This window comes from Cephus cinctus, unplaced genomic scaffold (genome assembly GCF_000341935.2).
Source record: "Cephus cinctus unplaced genomic scaffold, Ccin1 Ccin1_scaffold0398, whole genome shotgun sequence".
Classification (NCBI taxonomy): domain Eukaryota; kingdom Metazoa; phylum Arthropoda; class Insecta; order Hymenoptera; family Cephidae; genus Cephus; species Cephus cinctus.
In genome coordinates, this window is record NW_014333082.1 from 105,047 (window position 1) to 124,691 (window position 19,645).

The following is a 19,645-nucleotide window of genomic DNA, read 5'->3' on the forward strand; positions in this document are numbered from 1 at the left end:
TTATTGAAAACTCTCAAGCAGAATTTATTCAAGCGCGTCGCATCGTTGAAGGCATTAATTATAAATCAAATAAATAATAATAATATGTTTGTAGTCTATTATTTACCTATCATATCTAAGGTTTAATTTTTCTACTCTTTAAGACTGTCTTTTACCCCTTGGTACGGATATCGAACGTCCTTTGTACAGTTTTAGTAAAGATTTCCCCCATTCGTGACAGTGTTATCACAAAGCTCTTCCTTAAAGTATTTTTATTATCAATTGTTCAGTGATAATTCCACGTCCTAAATTCCAGCATCTTCACTGTATATCGTGCAATTGGAAAAATTATTCAGATCAATTCGCATCCCTTGAAGCAATGCATTCTGGACCACAGACTCTCTATACAAGTAATCCTTCAATTGAACATTGTCGTTACAATCAATTGTTAAATTCTTCTTAAACTTATCGACCGAGTAGAAACCATTGCTCTTGGAAATGGCAGGAAGCAGCTCGAAGGTCTCGAAGGAGCCAGGTTCGACTCGAAGTATATCGTCGATTTTTATAATCCGCACCTCGTCCTCGGACTTTCTACTCTTTTCCTCGCAACTTCTCTTCCTGTTACTATTGTCCGCAGGAAGTAGCTCGTTTATGTAGTACTCTGCAGGAAGCTCGGTACCGGAAGTGGCAGGGAAGCGATTCTCACGGAATTCCTGAACAGTGAGCGTAGAGACGATCTTGGACAGACGTCCAACGACATTCTCCAAAACGTGATTCTCGTCGGCGTCGCTTCTTATGCGGACTTGAAGAGTACCGGCCTGGAAAATACAAGATACATTATCAATATATCTATATACACAAGCAATATCATCCTCGGAAGAATTTTCAGCACTTCCGAAAAGCCACTCGTGCTCGTCGAAACGTGGAACACTTATAGAGAGATATAAGACGAGTAAAAGGAATAAGATGAAGAAGTGCATGAAAATAGAAGCAAATGGAGGAAGTCGCGAAGTGACTTGGTATCGGCTCAGCGAAATTTTCACTGGTTCGCAGTAACTCGACGTCACTTCCGGTGCATCGAGCTGAAAATTTGTTCGCGAATATAAGATTATCTCGTATGATTTTCGCATGGAGCGAATAGAATTGCGAAAAGCAATTTCTTTTTTTTCTCCTTCCTCTTCTTTGCCCCTTCAACGTCATATATACACTTGACCTGATAAATTCGTAATGGGTGACTTCGAATGCTTTGATACTTGACCTACGTAGTAGCTACTTCCGGCACTTATATCAGTGCTACTTTCTGAATGTGCGTTATAACGTGGGTTCGGGCAGCAAGGAGGGTCATGAATTGGAATGGAATATATGCTGAGTTAAATGGTGAATTTCCTGGATCGTGAGAATCGCACGATTGCCTTTGATAATCGCTCTCCTGTTCCGATTAACGGATGATGTCCAGCAGCACGTGAAATTGTTTCGCAATTTCGCGAGTGCCGCTGCCAGGAGGAATGACTGAGTGATCGAATGCCTGAGCGAGACGAAATGAAATGCATACAATGAATGAACAGAGGAATTAACGTGTATACGTAAGAAGTAAGATGGATCCAATCGAATAAAGATATGCATGACGTCACAGACAATTACTTGTCCCAATATATACTCACTAGCTTGCCAAAGGATTTGGTCCAGAAACGCTCGTTCCTGAATTCGAGAACACCGTCTACATTGAGCGCCTCCCTCAGACACTTGTCAAGCTGCTCGCTCATGTGGTAAGGTAATTTCTAAAGGAAAAGTCAAGAAATTTTTCATTTTGGAAATAGGTGTAAGTGCAAGCAAAATATAAATATTAATAATGAAGAGACTCGTGATATATATTACCTGTAATATTACACTAGCCGTATAGAAAGCAAGTGGTAGCATAGACGTTACAGTCAGGCCAACTATAGTGAAGGCAGCGGCTGTATCAACAGCATAAAATCCCCTAAAAATATATAAAAAGTATTGGTATAACTCGAACTTCTATAAGTCAAAAACCACTATAAGACTATGAATCTTCGAATTTTCTAATGCTTCACCTCCATAACTCAAGAACCCTGAAGAATCGAAATTACGATAACTCGAAGCATATTTCGGTTCCCTTGAAATTCGTGTTATCGAAGTCTCACTGTAATTATAAGCCATACATACCAATTCTGTATAAGCACGTGGGCACCTTCTAAAATTGCAGCTCCTAACAAATTACCACCCAGTATAGGATTGTAACCCTTCAAAGTAGGGCAGGGCAGTGCTTTGCAAACTACATGTTCAAGCGCGGCATCCCTGTAGCCAAAGATCGTTCCCAAGTGAGCGACGAGACCGAGAATTGCACCGAGTCCAAGACGTCCCCTGAATAAAAAATAAAAAAAATTAAAAGTTACTATACACTTACACACATCTAATTTTCTATCATTATTCAAATAGTCAAGCAATTGGTGTTTGCAGATCTAAAATAATTCGCCGATTGTATACCGACTGATTTCCTAGATTCAGAATTAGTTTTATTAATCAAAAATTCTCTGTTCCTTTATATAACTGTAATTATAGCCAAACGTACGCGGCCGTGACTTTCTCGAGATAGCCATCGCGACAGACAATTATCTGCCATTATTGTCAGGCTAATTCAAATTTTTGTATGAGCCGTCAAAGTCTGCTAATCAGACGAGCTGATCGCGTACACGTGATCACCACATAGCAGAATACTGATAAAATGCGGTGCTTAGCGTCAACGAAATTGGATTAAACAGTATAATGAATCGAGGATTAATTAATCACAATAATATGATTTATATTGAGATTCATATCTACTGCATTATCTGTTTACCTGAATTATCTGTATATAGAAATGTGATCTAAATTAATTTTTGCATCCAATTAAAAAATCCATATTGAAGGACTAAGTAACCAGCAAAGAAATACGTAATAAAGATACGTCAAGTCCAATCTAACAATACGACATGCATTTTAAATTCCTCCATATACAGTGTGCAAAATTTAATTGCATAGAAGCACATGTGGACTAAAAAAGTACAAGGCAGCGCAGATAAGGTTTGCATTAATTTTTAATGAAAAATGAAAATAAACTAAAGATTTCCATTATTTAAATTCTCGATGCACAGTGCAAAACTTAATTGCAACCAACCCATATAGTACACGTGCGCTACGGTGCAATATAAATGTAATTTGTGAAAGTTATTAATTAAAAGCAGAAAGTTATAATAATATTTTCAAAGTAATATGTACGTATAATATCTACGTACGTAGTAATATCTACGTATGCAAAATTGTATGATTTATTGACCCATCGGTATATTATTGTTCTCCCATATCACAATTATATAAATATATTTGATAGCTCTACCCACTCGTTAACTACAATGCACTACAAAAACATGAAGTTACTCAGCCCATCAGAAAGCAGACTCGCTTCTAGTGTTTTACTCTTGTAAAAAAAAACAAGATCAATCTAGTGAGTACCAACCTAACGTAATCTAACGAGAATCCTCCCCAATATTCCAAGAGCAAACATCTGCGATTGCCTTTAAATCGTGTCAGCAATAAAGCCAAGCCAGCAATTCAGCCAACAAGTAAGCAAGCAACTAAGGGATCCGTGCACAGATACGAAGCCAAGGAAGCGAACCGATGACCTATGACCCGGCAATTAAACCTTATCTCCATCCACTCCCACATCTTTCCTTGGTAAGTACTACACGTATACATATACATCCTCAGCAAGGTTCCTGGCTATCAGTAAACTTCGCCACAACCACACCAGAGATTCTACGATCGTATAATTACATAGTCATGACCGAATCGGTAGTGCAGTGTGTTGCACTTGCACTTGCTCTGCACCGTATACCGATTATATACTACATTTTTCTAGAACTTCAGTGCTTTGCACTCGTGACCTCTGAACTCCAACGTGCACGCCGTGTTAACTTAGCAGACAGAAAATTCACTGTAGTAAGAGAAATATAAATATTTGAGTGCACTGTAAAGTCTTGAAAATATAGGCAATTAGGTACTTTGATAACTCCACTATATATATACACAGTGCATATATGCATATATACAGGCCGTTTCAGCAGGGTTTGACTAATCGAGGCTCTAAATTCCCAGGAGGCAGACATCCTGGCAGTCACAGCACGTTTATCCTTTCCACGAGAGACATGAGATACTCTTTGATGTGTCCGAACTGCATCTGGCTGAAATCCTAATATTTTTTTCTCTCTGTCTCTCTTAAATACACACAGAGTATCACATCATGAGAACATATGTATGGAATGGCAATTCTGTCCTACTGACAAGGAAACCCCCCCAACCCGACCCCACCGATTTCAATAATTTTTTGATATGTTGTAGTACTCGACAAAATAAGAGACACGTATTTTTTTTTTTGTGCTGACATCCACTTTAAAGGGGTGAAAACGACCCCTGAAATTCACCCCCGAAAATCGTTTTTTTATCATATCTCGACTTCTAATTAATATTTTTTAATAAAACCAAGTGAAAATATTTGTCATAAGAAGTCGAAGATATGAGGTGTGTTTATGAGCCAAGGGGTTGCAACCCTTATTTTATATTTTGAAACAACTATATTTTTTATGCTTTTTTTCTGCATAAAAACCGGGGTATGGGCTCAAAAAAATAAAGAAAAGCGTTTCCGTTAACTCCATCAAATATTTCAGTTGGGGTGTTTCAGGATTTTTCAAAGGGATAAAAACCACCCCTAAATTTTACCCCCGAAAATTGTTTTTTATCATATGTCAGATTCTAATTGATATTTTTTAATAAAACCAAGTGGAAAATATTTGTCATAAGAATTCGAAGATATGAGGTGTGTTTATGACCCAAGGGGTTGCAACCCTTATTTTATATTTTGAAACAACTATATTTTTTATGCTTTTTTTCTGCATAAAAACCGGGGTATGGGCTCAAAAAAATAAAGAAAAGCGTTTCCGTTAACTCCATCAAATATTTCAGTTGGGGTGTTTCAGGATTTTTCAAAGGGATAAAAACCACCCCTAAATTTTACCCCCGAAAATTGTTTTTTATCATATGTCAGATTCTAATTGATATTTTTTAATAAAACCAAGTGGAAAATATTTGTCATAAGAATTCGAAGATATGAGGTGTGTTTATGACCCAAGGGGTTGCAACCCTTATTTTATATTTTGAAAAAACTATATTTTTTATGCTTCTTTCTGCATGAAAACCGGGGTATGGGCTCAAAAAAGTAAAGAATTGGGTCATAAACACACCTCATATCTTCGACTTCTTATGACAAATATTTTCCACTTGGTTTTATTAAAAAATATTAATTAGAAGTCGAGATATGATAAAAAAACGATTTTCGGGGGTGAATTTCAGGGGTCGTTTTCACCCCTTTAAAGTGGATGTCAGCACAAAAAAAAAAATACGTGTCTCTTATTTTGTCGAGTACTACAACATATCAAAAAATTATTGATATCGGTGGGGTCGGGTTGGGAGGGTTTCCTTGTGAGTGGACTAGTGCAATTTCACGATTAAACGTATGTCCATCCAACGCAAGTGGACATACCGTATGAATGCCAAGTAATGAAACATTATACAGGGTGTTTCAATATACCAGGAATTTAATATCTTTTAGAAAGGCAAATGTATTCCTTATGAGACTAATTAACGGTGCATATACATACACATATCGCATGTATGAATTTCAATAGTAATTAAATGGAAACTCACGTATGGATCACTGGCTGATTCGTGATCCTCGTTACAGCTTCCATGGAGATTAGGGACGCTGACATCAGCGCCATACAGGATGTTACGAGGAGTGCGAGAATCTCATACTTCTCAAGGCCTAAAATCGTCAGGGATGAATTCTTAGCGTCATCGTGACAATCCTTAGCAGTTTCCCGATGATTCACTGTGAGGTCGCATGTTCCAGATATCGAATGCCTGGGATAATGTGTTGCGAAACTTCCTCTGTATTCCGGATATCCGGATGCGGATCGTGACCGGTTGTGACTGTAGACGGTATTTTGTTTTAATTTGAAGGATGAAATCAAAGGCTGTATTTTATTTCCACTTGATGTATTCTGTTCGACCCATACGGATATAAGGCAGACACCCAACGCGAAGATATTAAAATAAACTGTATTCTGGTATGCTTTTAATGCTGAAACAAAAATTAAAAGAAACGATGACACTTGCCACACTCAATGAAATTATTGAATTTCTACAGAAACTGGATAAGTGCTAATTTCCCTTGAAACTTGTTCACCTTGGTTATAGCGATCGCGTTAAATGTAACGATTTTAATAGCACACACGTATCATTGATAAGCGACAACGAGTATCTATTATAAGGTTAATGGTTCACTGTATAGAAGGCATGTTGTTGTGCCGAATTTATAATCGACACAAGTTTTTCATCCGCTGAGTTCCGAATGAATTATATCTCCGAGAAGTTAGGTTAGGTTTTCAAGATATCAAACCGTTAATCATCCGAAGATTTCAGACGCGCACAAATCATCGACATTCGCCAGAGGAAGTCAAGCACACGTTATTAGCAATGGGAGGAACGGGGCTGTACCCACTCGCGAGCTCATTACACGAAAAACTTTAGCACTCGGCGAGTCGCGGCGTGGCCGATGCTCCACACTGCGGAACGACGAGAAAAACAGTTGAAAAAAGAAGGTTCCTACCGTGAAAACTTTCTACGAGCGAGCGCAAAGCTCCTGATGCATAAACTTTTGCAATTTTAATCGCAGCATTTTAGAGGGAGAAAGAGATGTCTAAGGAGAGTCTGAGAGTGAGACTGAGAGTGAGAGTCAAATAGAGAAAGGTAATGAAAAAGAGAAGGAAGGAGATTCCTCTTCATGAGATTAGGAACCTTCTCTTAATTTCCGCATTGCGACCCAGGATCGAGAGACACGCTTGAATTATATCCTACGAATTTTTACCGACATCAAAGAAACTTTGTATAAATTTTATGTACCAACTTCCGGTTTCGTGTGAAGAATTCAAAATTATCGTGGCGCGCTAAGTATAGAGTTATCCAGTAGAAATGCACCACCTGAATATGATTCCACCATAGAAATCAAATAGACGGGCTATCTTCAGGTGGTGCGTTTCCACTGAATACGTGGTACCTGCCATAACCGCTTACGAACTACTTACAGCGTAAGAGGCGTAGTGGGAAATCTATAAAGTTTTCTATAGTCAATGACTATCGGTCGGTACGGTGGGAATTTGAAAATGGCCTGTTTTTCTGTATTACATGAAAACTAACCTAGACTATTGGTCGTAGCGATCCAGATGCCAAGATAGTAGATGATCAAGGAGTTATATCCGATCAAGAAAAGTATGTTCTTGCTGTCTTTCTCAAGAAGGATCTTCAAAATATGTTCCCACTTGGTAACGTTGTTTTCTTCCTTTGCACCTTCTGTTAAATAAAATAGTAGATTAATAATTTATCGTGTAGTACAACTATATTGCAGTCAAGCCAAAATATCAGTGGATCATGCAGGAGACTCCTTCATACGTGAGTGCAAATGAGAAAAGCCTCTCCAAATGAAACTGACCTTATGGCCTGATTGTAACACTAAGAAATTACATAATTCATAGTTCGTGTGATAATGATTGATAGACGTAAATCAAACTTTTTACTTTAATTGAGGTTATAACGCATGTATTTAATAATGATGACCTTATGGAATTATAAATATTTGGAAATATTAACTTTATCTATATCAAACACACCTGTTCGAAATATATAACACTTCCGATAATCCGATCTTATCATTTATCGATATTAATATTATCTCGTATCGAATGTCCATTAATTTTCTAATTAAGTTGCTGGACTTTAGGCGGGATATATGGGGATATGTCGATTAAGACAAAGGATAAATAGCCAAACAATAACTTAAACAAGTATTTTGCTATCAGAATACTGACTGATGGGTAATAATTTAAAAATATGAACAAACTCTTTTACGTATTATGTAAATTTGACAATCATCATTTCAATTTGACAAGATGCGAGGAATTTGGATTTTTTTTCTTTTACACAAAAATTCTTTCTCATAAAATACAAAGTCATTCTAAGGCGATTTCGACTACCACAGAAACATATTGTATACACCCCTCTATGTGATATATCTATGTCTGAATAAAAGCAACGAGCATTCAATTAAATTCATCCGGCTACAAAAATCCCCATGGACTTCATTTTTGCAACGTCACTTTTATGCGAACTGTAATAAATGCAGGTATTATCAATTCCCATTGAACGACTTAAGTCTACGTAAATGCTTGGTAAGTAAAAGTAATCAAGGGCGATATCAGAAAATGCCAAATACACTATAGCACGATAAAATGGATAATTGTTTTTCTCTGCAATACTCAGTCCGTTTTTTTCTATTATCTCCTAAAAATGTTACAAACCGAACAATTTTTTATTATTCTATGAACCATTTGTTGTGACATTGTGATAACCCTTATCAAGTAATATTCATAACTGCGTAAGCGACGATACAATTCCTCAAACTCACTTAGAGCCATAATAAAATTTAAGTACAATTTTTTTGTTGAATGAAATAAAAAGTAAATTAAAATAGTTACTCAAAAATAACAGTGAAATAATGACAACGAAGAATTACAACAAAAATAATTGACATAATTAGAATGAATGGCATACATTGGACAAAGTAAATTTTTTTTATTTCCTTTAATGATTGTGACACAAAAAATGACTCCTTAAATCCCCAAAAATAACTCACCCTCCGCCTCAAATTCGTTAACCGCAACTGTTACATTTTGCGGTTGGTGTTTTAGCATCTTCGCAACACTTCAAAAAATTCGGAACATCCTTGCTCCAAGAATTTTATTCATTGAATAAATGCAAAAATTGGTCGGTACAAATGATGTGCACGTTCTTGATGTATTTCACAATATTCTTACGAGATTCGTTTGCGTATACTATATTAATTTACGGATAGAAAGACATTTTATAACGTCAAAACCAGAACAATTTCCCCTATTATAAACCATTTGCCGGCGTACGACTGGACTCGACTGATAACGGACAGCGAAGTGCACGGCACGAAACTCGCCTGGCTGATAAAAATCTTCTATTACTGATAAAAAGACTGTTTCCTTCGTTTTCTTTTTCCGTTTCTTATCTCCCATTCCTTGAATTATCCTATTCCGAACGTCTTCTGTCCATTTTAATGTTATTTTAATTATAGTACTGATAACTTATGGAAATAAATGTATGACAATATTAACATTAATGATGAATTATTGTAGCCAAAATTAAAGTGTACCTTCTTTATATGAATTCAACAAATAATACTTTCTTCGAAATAACGAAAGTCAGTTTCAAGAAAATTTGATAATCCTTTCAGGATGCTCTTAATAAATAATATGCTTCTTTTTAATGAGAATAATTTAACAATGAAATACTTGATAGCTTAGTTTTTACTAAATGTAAAATTATATAAATAAGTATATAATTAGAAGAAAACAAAATTTATTTATAAATGAATACTTACTAGATGGTTTATTCCCATTGACGCGAACCTCCGTTCCGTTTATAAAACACCACCTTCCCATAAGGTACTTTTCAATCTCTAAGGACCTGTAATGAGAGAGAGAGAGTGCACACAGTCCATTCATTTATTCCTCACACAGAACGAATACTTACTATGGAAATAGATTTCTTGTCAAACATTCTTAATGGATCAAAGTCTAAGGTTAAGACTTTGAACGAAGTAAAACGAGATTGCTTATGATTAACTTTTTTGTTCGTTTAGTTGTCATTGATTGTTTGTGACTATAATCTTTCGCCTTTTACTTTCCTTGTGGCTTTATCCACAATGGGATATGCGCTAGAGTTTGAATCTATGGTGTCATGGCTTGTCATCGGAACAATGAAAAAATTTGATGTCGATAAAATTTCTTATAGAGAACAGATTGAAATTTGAACTGCTTTAGTGAATAAAGATGGATGCACCATCTAGAGGTAAGTTCTAGAACTATCTTGAAAATGAATGCATGAGATGGTGAATCTGTAAATAAAAAGATAACATTTAAACAAGGCTTTGACACTGACTAGTATTAACACTACATTATAATGCTCTATTATTTATAAACTGAGAAATGCTTCGGAATTACTGTTATAAAGTAATAAACCATAATTATTTGCAAATGCTATCAGATGCTGGTATCCTGATAATGAAGAATTTTACCATGAGAGATTGACAAATGCCGACTGTTGATGTTTCAATAAAACGTTTAAGCAATAATATTAAGGTTTTATTGTACTTATTGCACTGTACTTGTCGAAAATTGTTTCTATTTTGTACAATCTTATGCAATATAGCAATAAATTTTCACTCAAGTACTACAGCATATATTGTATTTTGTAGATGTAATAAAAATATAGAAAACAATATATTCTCTTATCACTATGAGACACGATTGCATTACTTATAGTAATAATATCAAGTTCAATGTATAGTCTCATTCTTTACCTGCGTTTCCTTTCTTTGCATTAACATGTACCTATATGGATTGGCTATGTGCGCTATACAAATCCCTAAAAAATAACCTTAAAACTATGTGTCTTATTTAGGATTTTAGTGTAATTAAAAATGACGGCACACGTTATGTGTCTCACCTCGTCTGGAGGAATACCTATTTTTGCACGCAAAAAGGGCGAAGGTGATATGGTAAAATCTCTTATTATCACACTGTCATATAAATTGGTAATACTATATAAAATTATCAAAATAATGAATGCTTCAGATGACTTTTTCAAAAATGGCATCATTGAATGGAGTTCATATGTTTCTCAAGTCACAAAATATGGAACTGCTAAATACAAATATGCCTGATACTACAGTCGTATGGAAAGAGTATGAAGAATGTATTACACTTATTGCAATTGCCAGTGGAACAACAAAGCGTGTTCTTAATCAATTTCTTGATGCAGTATTCAGTGCAATGATTTTGGTCGTTGGTATAGATGATATTAAAAATCCCAGGAATGTGGAAAGACTTAAAAGAGATCTGCGGATTTGTAATCCCATTATAGACAGATTGTTAGAGTGTTTGGATGTTGGAGATCGAATTTCTACAAAGACTGACTTAGTTGATTTGACGGAGAGTATTATGTGCCCTGAAAATCATTTGTTGCAGGTGAACTTAATATCCAATATTCATAATTGTCAAAAAATGTTATATAACAATAGATATTAATTATCTTAATTTCAGGCTTGCTTAGAAGCTTATGTGGAATGCTTGGATTCAATGTATGGTTGCATTTTAATTCATGGTAGCTTATCAGTTGCAACTGAAAGTTGGTGGTGTCTTGATCCTGTAGAAAGGAAACTCTTAACAATAGCAGCTACAACCGAGGACAGCTGTACTGCTAGAGACCTTCCAGTATTTTTACCAAACAAGAGCCCGAATGTAATCATTTTCTCTTAGTTTAATACATACTTTACAATTCATTCAATACTTCAATTTAAAAAATCTAGGTAGCCTTCAGACTTGTATCTGTAACTCTGGTGAATCACATTGAAGTATTGTCTTTATGTGGACCAACTCCAGAATTATCAGAAGTTGAAAGACTAGCTATTCAATGCTGGAGAAGTAGTATAGACATATTACGAGCTGCTGAACAGTCTTACACAAAAAATTTTCCTTTCAATATATCACTGGACTCTGGCATATTGGGGTAATATATTTTTCACATACTTAAAAATCATAGCAATACAAAAACAATTACCTTACAGATTCCTGCTCGTGAATTACAGAATTGGCAAGTTCGTACTGAGTAGAAATCCCCAAAACACAAAAAACCGCGTCACGGGAACTCATCGCCTGGATATTTTAAGAACTTTCTATCATCAAGCTGTAGAGACATTCCTCCTTTCTGAAGACATTGAAGAATGTCAGACAGATAGTACAGAAACTCCAAAGAGACTAAATCAACAAGAAAATGGGCAAAAATTTGAGGGGGCTAAAGAAACATATTGGTGCTCAGAATATCACAAGTGTCATGCTGTCAAAGAGGGGGATCAAGTTTTTTGTGTTTTATATTCAGCAACAGTCCCTACACATACCATGAGACTGATCACTCATAAAACATTAAAAACGCTCTTAGCCGATAAACAACTTTGTTGGTAAATAATATAAAATACATAGCACAAGAGACTATAATAAAAACTTGCGAAATTCAACACAGATGATGTGACCATGTAAAAATGGATGCAACTTACAATGAATATTTTATGCGATATTTTTTATACTGTATTTCAAATGTTTCAAGATTTTATTAAATCTTAAATATATTGCTCATCGATGTAGCTGCTTCCTACTCCTTTCCTATTAGTTATCTAAACTGGACATCTATTATGTCATATATTATATACCCTTAAATGTCTATTATAAAAATTAAACATTTTTAATTTTAACTTAAAAAAATTAATTTTCCGACCTTATCTAATGGCAAACCATTTTTTAAAATAGATATTACAAGTTCATCAAATCACAACATTACAATGATGATACAAAAAAAATACGTAGATATTTAAACGTAGCGCCAAGTATGATTAATCCGAAATGACGGTCTCATATGATCAACAAAAAACTCCTTTAAAAGATAAGCGTTAATAAATTGTTATCACAGATAAAGTAACAGTATTACAGTACTTTTGGGGCGATACTCAGTAATCAGTACCTAAGTTTGTACAGAATGATTCTCATGTACATAAGTTCAGTGACTAAACGAGACAAGAAAAATCTAATAATCTAAAAAAGAGTTCATATTCGTCTAAACAAAACGTTTGTATCTGTATGTAAGTTAACAGTGGTTGATAAGAAAATATGGAATCCATAACACCATCGGAGTTACAAATTGTAGAAAATGTGGTAAAACCATACAATACGGTTGAATTATATGTGGGTCTGGGGTTGGCAATCAGCTCTAGTGGATTTATAGGTTAGTAAAGTAGTAAAACAGTCAAACTGTGTAAAGCAGACGGATATTGCACGTAGTAGCATCCCATATGATTTTAAATGTGGCTAACATCCAATCAGAACAAATGTCCTAATTAAAATAACCAATGGTGTTCAACCTCTGTATTCTCACTTATTTGAAAAATATTTTCACGCGCGTTTCGCGTGTAACTGAATTGTTCAGTTGTGGAATGCATGTTTACTATGTTTTTATGGACGGTAGTTTTTTCATTCTTATCATTCGATAATGGACACCGTGTGACGTATTTACTATGCAGTTTACTATAATAATTTTGTTACATGCAGATAGACTGTTACGTTTAATAGTTTTTTTTTAGGTGCTAGTTTTATAATTAAAAAAAAAGCATTGATAAGACTTCAAAAGTTCGGAGGACTGAGAGCTGGGTCTGGTGGTTTTGGATACCTTAAAGAATGGATATGGTGGGCAGGTCTTTTGTCTAGTACGTATGAGAAAAAATTTTTTTATATATCTACCATAGGTGATGCACAGATTCTTTAATATTATCTTAGCGAATTTGGTTTTGCCAAAAAAATCAAAGCATACTGGTCAGTTAGTGAACATTTTTTACTGAAAAATTACCACAATTATTCTGAAAGAACCTAGGGGGCTTGACTTTGAATAATTTTTTTACAGGAAATGTTACTTACCAATAGAGTATACATACTTATGAAATTCTGAAAATGAGCTTTTAGATTGTATCATTTTCGCAGGCTATTGTTTTATTGTTAGTATAACTTTCAACAAATGCTCAAGATACTTTACAAAGTTTTGGTAACAAAAACTCACTCAAGCACCAGTGGTTTTTGGTTACTTTTAAGTTAAACACAGATAAGGGATACAAAGTTGTTATTTCAGATGTAATTATGCTTTTAATAACTATGACTAAGTAATTCTTTATGTTATTTTAGTGGGAATAGGAGAAGCTGCAAATTTTGCAGCATATGCATTTGCACCTGCATCTTTGGTTACTCCATTAGGAGCACTCAGTGTTTTAGTAGCAGCAATGTTAGCTTCATATTACTTAGATGAAAAGCTGAATTTGTTGGGAAAAGTATGTCTTATACATATATTTATAAAAATAATTAATAACTCATATTCCAATAAATCCTGACAGATAATAACATTTATATTACAGATTGGTTGTGTTCTATGTATCCTGGGATCAACAATGATAGTCCTTCATTCCCCTAAAGAGGAGGAAATTGAGAGTCTGGATGTATTACTAGCAAAACTAAGGGACCCAGGCGTTATTATTTATATTTTAATCATAATAATTATTGCAGTATTAATCATTTTTGAGTATGGTCCTGTCTATGGAAGACACCATGTAGTAGTATATATACTGTTGTGCTCATCCATAGGCTCCTTAACGGTAATGAGTTGTAAAGGTCTTGGGTTAGCCTTAAAAGAGACCATACATGGTACCAATGAATTGGGAAATTGGCTGACATGGATATTCCTCTTCACAGTTATCCTATGCATTACTATTCAAATGAACTATTTGAACAAGTCATTAGACTTATTTAATACTGGCATAGTCACTCCAGTCTATTACGTTTTCTTCACAACGTTTGTGATAGTGGCCTCAGCAATTCTCTTTCGTGAATGGGAGCACATGAAACCTGATGATATATTGGGATCACTTTGTGGATTTTTCACTGTCATTATTGCTATTTTCATGCTTAATGCCTTTAAGGATATGGATATCAAATACAGTGACATTCAGGGTATGCTCAGACCAAAACGAGATCTTGTCACAAACTACAATCCTACATGGAACTCCCAAGACGAGGAAGGTTTAATGACTAGATCGGAAACTGAACAAGAACACAATTATGGAAGTCCTGGTATTACTAGAAGTATGTGACAACGGCGCGAATAACGGTATCATCTGGCATGTAAAATAACCCCAAATCATGTTCAAACTGAATTGTAGGCAGACAAGTAGAGGCTGGGACATGGAAACATCTTAAAATCTCGTTTAAAAATCAAACTTTCTTTAAAGTATATTGTTTCCGTTCATTGTCTTTCAGGTTTTAAGCAGTGAGCCCAGTCAAAGATGCAATATAAAATAATAAGGGTTAGAGATATAATATTAGTAACTAAGTATCGAGACACAATCTATGTTCCAGTAGGAAGGTGTCTTTTAATTTAAAATTACACTTAAAATTTATAATAATATCATGTAATAATATCTTCTCATGACTAGACGTGCAAAGAGGCTTAATTGCTATATTAAACTTAAGTTTACAAAGGAATATATAGAAGATAGAAGAGCAGACATGAATATTTTCATGAGCAATATACATACACTATTTTTTACTAAGTTTCTCGTATGTTATAATGAGAAATAACTTATGATTCCACAAAAAAGACATTTAGGTATAATTGTAATATTTTATTTAATCAAAAGAACAAAGCTTGTAACGCAAAAAGTAGACGAGAATTATCATACTTTATAGATATATTGAACCGTATTATAGACAAAGTTTTTGTAAAAGGTCTATTATACAATACATGGAACTTCTGATAAACATGTGGAGAGATTATTCTGTTGATTTATGATATAATTTGAAGTGAAATATAATTTGAACAGCTTGAAAAGTAGAGGCAGTGACGTTTTTAAAATGGAAATCAGTACCTCGCTTGCGCCCATTAGAACAGTACATTCAAAATGGCGTTTAATATGTCCGCTTTTTCTTATATCATAGCGTTAATTATTGACGCCTTTTTAATATTCTTTTCCATATTTCACGTGAGTATCATAATATATTTAAATGTTGTAGAAACACATGAAAATAATCATGCCCATGCAATAACTATTATTTACAAATATAACTTTCATAACCTCACATAGCGTGACTTCGATTTTTTACAAGTTTCCTTGAATCTTTAAAATATAAAATAACATTGAGCGCATTATCACTATGATGATTATTATATTTCGGATACGTTATATCTAATACATACAACATAATTGTTTTTTTTTCAGATAATCGCATTTGACGAACTCAGGACAGAATGGAAAAATCCCATTGATCAATGCAATAGTTTAAACCCTGTAAGATTTATAACAATCTATAAATTGTTGTGACATACCTGTTAGAATATTTTGCATATTACGATCATAAGTTCTTCTTATTTACTTATTCATAAAATTTCAGCTTGTTCTCCCAGAGTATGGCCTGCACATTTTGTCAAATCTGCTATTCTTGATAAGTGGAGAATGGCTTTCACTATTTTTAAATATTCCATTAATTGCGTACCACATAAATAGGTACCTTAATAGGCCCGTCATGACTGGTCCAGGATTATATGATCCTACAAGTATTATGAATGCAAATGATTTAACAAGATGTCAAAGGGAAGGATGGATTAAAATGGCTTTTTATCTCATCTCATTTTTCTACTACCTCTATGGGTATGTTCACCTCTACTTAATCACTGTAGCTATTGTTCAATATTTTATTTGTAAAACCCTAATTTTATATATAAGAGTATCTTATAAAGATTGTCCCTTTTATTTTTAGAATGATCAGTTCTCTCATTCACTGAGACTACAATGTCCTAAAAACTTACTAAAGATCTTCGCAAGCTGCATCCAGTCTGGGATTATGTCAAGGTGGATTCATACATTTGCACCATTGGTGTACTGTACCGTATGAAAAAATAGTCTGACAAAAAGGTTTAAGTCAAGAATAAATTATAGTTCTAACAATCCAACAGAAATATCTAAGGAAGTTTTACTTCTTTAGAAAGACCATGTAACAAATGGGAAGTTAATTGTATCCAAGTATTTATTAGGTAACTCCATCGTATCGATGTATTACTAATGTTATTTTAGTTTCTGAATGTCCAAGAATACTTCATTGAGTTGACCTTGTTGTGTACGACATGCGAGTACGAGGAACTTCGAACAAATTTTTTTCTACGTTTATTTGAACTGAACGGACGTACTTTTTAATGAGGTGTTAGCAAAAATCCAATGCCATGCCGACTGTACGTTTTATATTTTCATATAATAAACGAGATTGCAGTTGGAAAAAGGATATATACATAAGTATCAATCACTTTTTTATTCTTCCTCCCAGTGGTGTACTTCAAACATGATTGAAATGTTGTATTGTCTCCCACTATGTTGACTAGTTCTTTGGATAGTTGTAAATGACAATATATAAATTGAATAAATATATCTATTACGATAACTATTTTCTTTGTGTTGACGGATTTTGTAATCTTTTTTGTAAAACTTGTATAAAAAAGTTAGCTAGCTGGTACTTTAAATAGCCCTTAAGGACATATGAAAATTAAAGAACTTGATCCAATATTATAATTTGGAAATTGTTGGATGTTTTGAAGCATGATTATAATGCATTATTCTTAATACTTGCAGTGTAAACTTTGTTCAAAACGACTCCTATGGTTATCTTATACAATACTGATCGTAGATATAATCGATGGTTCCCACAATCATGAATATTACGTTTATAAATTCCCCATACTGTTCAAAAAAGCCCACCTTACATTTTGTACATAAATCATAAAAATGCATAGAAAGATGACAAATTAGGTCCGCCATATAACTCAAGTTACTTTCTACCTGCTGAGATTTTCTTTAAGCCAATCTTCTGTAAGCTCTTCCAGCTCACGGACCTCATAAACCCTTGTAAGCTCAGCTTCCTTCTGCAGTATTAATTTCATACTAGCATATAGCACTTGTAATTCCATCTGAATATCTCTGGGTGTGTAGAAAATGAAACACATTGGGTACGATATTCTACCATCTTGATGTTTCATTCGGTAGCTGTACACAATATACCGTGGTTGATGCGCTGGTATGCAGTCTTGCAGTTGATCAATTTCAATGTCCTATGCAAACAGTAAATATATATTAGCTTATAAATATACATAATCATCACAATATATCAGTAATATTGTTACAGCCTACCTCTATCTGTTCATCAATGCAAATTCTCTGTTTTTCTTTATTGACCTTGACTGTAAAATTAATCATGTGAATAATGCGATAATCAGGAAGATGTCTATACGTCACATTGAGGTAATAAATGACTCACGTATCAATGCTGCATTCTTTTGACTCTTGCGAAAACGAAAAGCCTTTAACGCATCCTTAACATCATCACCAATATCACAAATTTTCACAGATGTCTGAAGAAACAAAGAAAAATGCCTCCATTATACTATTGAGAGCATAACTAGTTGACAGACTTGAAAGATTCATTTGACCTTTGAATGGACCGTCTGCTCGTAACAGGAAATGTTTTTATACGGGGCATTGCTCTCGGATAGTCCTAAAGAATGCAGGTCTTTTTACACCCAAAAATACAACTTGCTCCAATTGCAGAAAACATTTGTGGTTGCAGACAAAACACAACCTGACAATCGATAGATTAAATACATCAAAAATAACTGTGCAATTCATTTTATTTTAAATTACTGAAGAAATACTGTAACAGTTGTTGCGTGCAATGGGGCAGAACGCGTCGTTGTCAGTAAAATTGTTTAATATTTCGTAAAAATAATGTAAATTCATCAAGATTTAATATAGTCTGAATTATACGTACCATATTGGACCGTAATGAGGATACGTTAATGAATGTCCGGTGGTCAGTAGAGAGATGAGTGTCTGTCAAGCAATGAACAGGAATGACAAATGTATAGGTATTGTCAACGATGAGTAAAGGTCTCGGCTAGCAGAACGCTCTGAAGTTCGGCGCTGATAAAACTTTCCAATGATATCAAATGCTTGTTAAACACCACTGTTGGATCACAGAATAGAAATATTCTTGTTAAAATATACGAATTTTTAACACAAACAGTTGACTACGACAAAGTAATTTTGAATAAAATAAAGTTTCTGAGGAGCGGAGTGAATATTGTTGCATATGCCCATTACATACGTTTGGCCTTAATATGCTTAGCATTAAATTTGAATAAGCAGGAGCGTATGGAGGGTCATTTATAATAAATTTTTCGAATAATATCTTGTACATATAAGATATCCATCACGACTTTCAATATCTAAGAATTCAGATTTCTTATTTTGAGACTTATAAGAGTTTCGAGTAATTCAATTTTATCTTTACTATATGTTATACAGGGTGGGCTTTGATCTTATTGTTGCCTAAATATTGTTTAAATTATACGGTCCTATGACGATGCATTATGCAAAAGATTGGTTTCGTCCAATCGACCAAGAGCATTAACGAGACAGTTTAGTACAAATTTAATTAGGTATGCTCGTGCAAGCACAAACGTGCTCCGAAGCATTATAGATGTGCTTGAGAATGAGGAGAGAACGCTTCCTTCCTTCCTTTCTTTCCTTATGGCTGCCTCCTCCAATTAGGAGATGTGCTAGTAACTGGTTTGTAAATGAGAGAACGTTGAGAGCATGTTGTGTCTTGATCGTCTCGATCATACATATGCAATAAACAGAGAAGCAATGATGTACTCTCCGCTCTCGACTCATTTTCGAACACACCCTATTGTGCTCCGGAGCCACTCAATTCTAACCATACTGGAAGCTGTACGCCAATGGTGGAGGCCGTGCACAGAGAGATATCAAGGATACAAATGA

The 19,645-nt window shown here is 34.5% G+C and overlaps 5 protein-coding genes across 8 annotated transcripts; 3 read left to right on the forward strand and 2 right to left on the reverse strand.

The window, feature by feature from the left end:
* On the reverse strand, positions 1-9,747 carry LOC107267310. Of its 3 annotated transcripts, XM_025084558.1 has the most exons (8): positions 9,706-9,747; positions 9,554-9,641; positions 7,288-7,440; positions 5,737-6,172; positions 2,164-2,361; positions 1,855-1,957; positions 1,641-1,757; positions 1-797 (listed from the first exon to the last, which is right to left on the reverse strand). In XM_025084558.1, exons 1-8 carry the CDS (start codon positions 9,730-9,732, stop codon positions 285-287), a joined length of 1,635 nt encoding a protein of 544 aa, XP_024940326.1. In that variant the 5' UTR covers positions 9,733-9,747; the 3' UTR covers positions 1-284. The 3 variants fall into 3 exon arrangements, with proteins under 3 accessions (XP_024940326.1, XP_015594328.1, XP_015594329.1); XM_015738842.2 differs by lacking the exon at positions 9,706-9,747 and having other exon boundaries at positions 9,554-9,698; XM_015738843.2 differs by lacking the exons at positions 9,554-9,641; positions 9,706-9,747 and adding an exon at positions 8,780-9,102.
* A 750-nt stretch (positions 9,748-10,497) lies between these two features.
* LOC107267313 (protein fuzzy homolog) lies at positions 10,498-12,431 on the forward strand. 2 transcript variants are annotated; one of them, XM_015738846.2, is made up of 5 exons: positions 10,498-10,732; positions 10,809-11,201; positions 11,277-11,474; positions 11,543-11,742; positions 11,822-12,431. In XM_015738846.2, the coding sequence occupies exons 1-5, from the start codon at positions 10,655-10,657 to the stop codon at positions 12,192-12,194; spliced, it is 1,242 nt and encodes a 413-aa protein (XP_015594332.1). In that variant the 5' UTR covers positions 10,498-10,654; the 3' UTR covers positions 12,195-12,431. The 2 variants fall into 2 exon arrangements, with proteins under 2 accessions (XP_015594332.1, XP_015594331.1); XM_015738845.2 differs by having other exon boundaries at positions 10,507-10,732; positions 11,801-12,427.
* Positions 12,432-12,500: 69 nt separating this feature from the next.
* Positions 12,501-16,276, forward strand: LOC107267314 (magnesium transporter NIPA2). The gene is made up of 6 exons (XM_015738847.2): positions 12,501-13,008; positions 13,364-13,486; positions 13,956-14,098; positions 14,183-14,906; positions 16,040-16,108; positions 16,212-16,276. Exons 1-5 carry the CDS (start codon positions 12,894-12,896, stop codon positions 16,051-16,053), a joined length of 1,119 nt encoding a protein of 372 aa, XP_015594333.2. The 5' UTR covers positions 12,501-12,893; the 3' UTR covers positions 16,054-16,108; positions 16,212-16,276.
* Positions 15,236-17,096, forward strand: LOC107267315 (protein cornichon). The gene is made up of 4 exons (XM_015738849.2): positions 15,236-15,802; positions 16,040-16,108; positions 16,212-16,468; positions 16,578-17,096. Exons 1-4 carry the CDS (start codon positions 15,722-15,724, stop codon positions 16,600-16,602), a joined length of 432 nt encoding a protein of 143 aa, XP_015594335.1. The 5' UTR covers positions 15,236-15,721; the 3' UTR covers positions 16,603-17,096.
* A 12-nt stretch (positions 17,097-17,108) lies between these two features.
* On the reverse strand, positions 17,109-18,928 carry LOC107267316 (glia maturation factor beta). Its single transcript, XM_015738850.2, has 4 exons — positions 18,633-18,928; positions 18,123-18,216; positions 17,996-18,045; positions 17,109-17,916 (listed from the first exon to the last, which is right to left on the reverse strand). The coding sequence occupies exons 1-4, from the start codon at positions 18,633-18,635 to the stop codon at positions 17,644-17,646; spliced, it is 420 nt and encodes a 139-aa protein (XP_015594336.1). The 5' UTR covers positions 18,636-18,928; the 3' UTR covers positions 17,109-17,643.
* Between the last annotated feature and the right edge of the window lie 717 nt (positions 18,929-19,645).

Coding starts and splice junctions, on each gene's coding strand:
- LOC107267310 (XM_015738842.2), bottom strand. CDS start 9,677: ATGAATGGACTGTGTGCACTCTCTCTCTCTCATTACAGGTCCTTAGAG. Junction 7,441..9,553: donor CAATGGGAATAAACCATCTA/GTAAGTATTCAT, acceptor TTTATTTAACAG/AAGGTGCAAAGGAAGAAAAC. Junction 2,362..5,736: donor AATCAGCCAGTGATCCATAC/GTGAGTTTCCAT, acceptor TTTTTTATTCAG/GGGACGTCTTGGACTCGGTG.
- LOC107267313 (XM_015738845.2), top strand. CDS start 10,655: ATGACGGCACACGTTATGTGTCTCACCTCGTCTGGAGGAATACCTATT. Junction 10,733..10,808: donor AAAAGGGCGAAGGTGATATG/GTAAAATCTCTT, acceptor TGAATGCTTCAG/ATGACTTTTTCAAAAATGGC. Junction 11,202..11,276: donor CTGAAAATCATTTGTTGCAG/GTGAACTTAATA, acceptor TCTTAATTTCAG/GCTTGCTTAGAAGCTTATGT.
- LOC107267314 (XM_015738847.2), top strand. CDS start 12,894: ATGGAATCCATAACACCATCGGAGTTACAAATTGTAGAAAATGTGGTA. Junction 13,487..13,955: donor GTGGGCAGGTCTTTTGTCTA/GTACGTATGAGA, acceptor ATGTTATTTTAG/TGGGAATAGGAGAAGCTGCA. Junction 14,099..14,182: donor AGCTGAATTTGTTGGGAAAA/GTATGTCTTATA, acceptor TTTATATTACAG/ATTGGTTGTGTTCTATGTAT.
- LOC107267315 (XM_015738849.2), top strand. CDS start 15,722: ATGGCGTTTAATATGTCCGCTTTTTCTTATATCATAGCGTTAATTATT. Junction 15,803..16,039: donor TATTCTTTTCCATATTTCAC/GTGAGTATCATA, acceptor TTTTTTTTTCAG/ATAATCGCATTTGACGAACT. Junction 16,469..16,577: donor TTTTTCTACTACCTCTATGG/GTATGTTCACCT, acceptor TTTTATTTTTAG/AATGATCAGTTCTCTCATTC.
- LOC107267316 (XM_015738850.2), bottom strand. Junction 18,046..18,122: donor AAAGAATGCAGCATTGATAC/GTGAGTCATTTA, acceptor TTAATTTTACAG/TCAAGGTCAATAAAGAAAAA. Junction 17,917..17,995: donor GCATTGATGAACAGATAGAG/GTAGGCTGTAAC, acceptor CTGTTTGCATAG/GACATTGAAATTGATCAACT.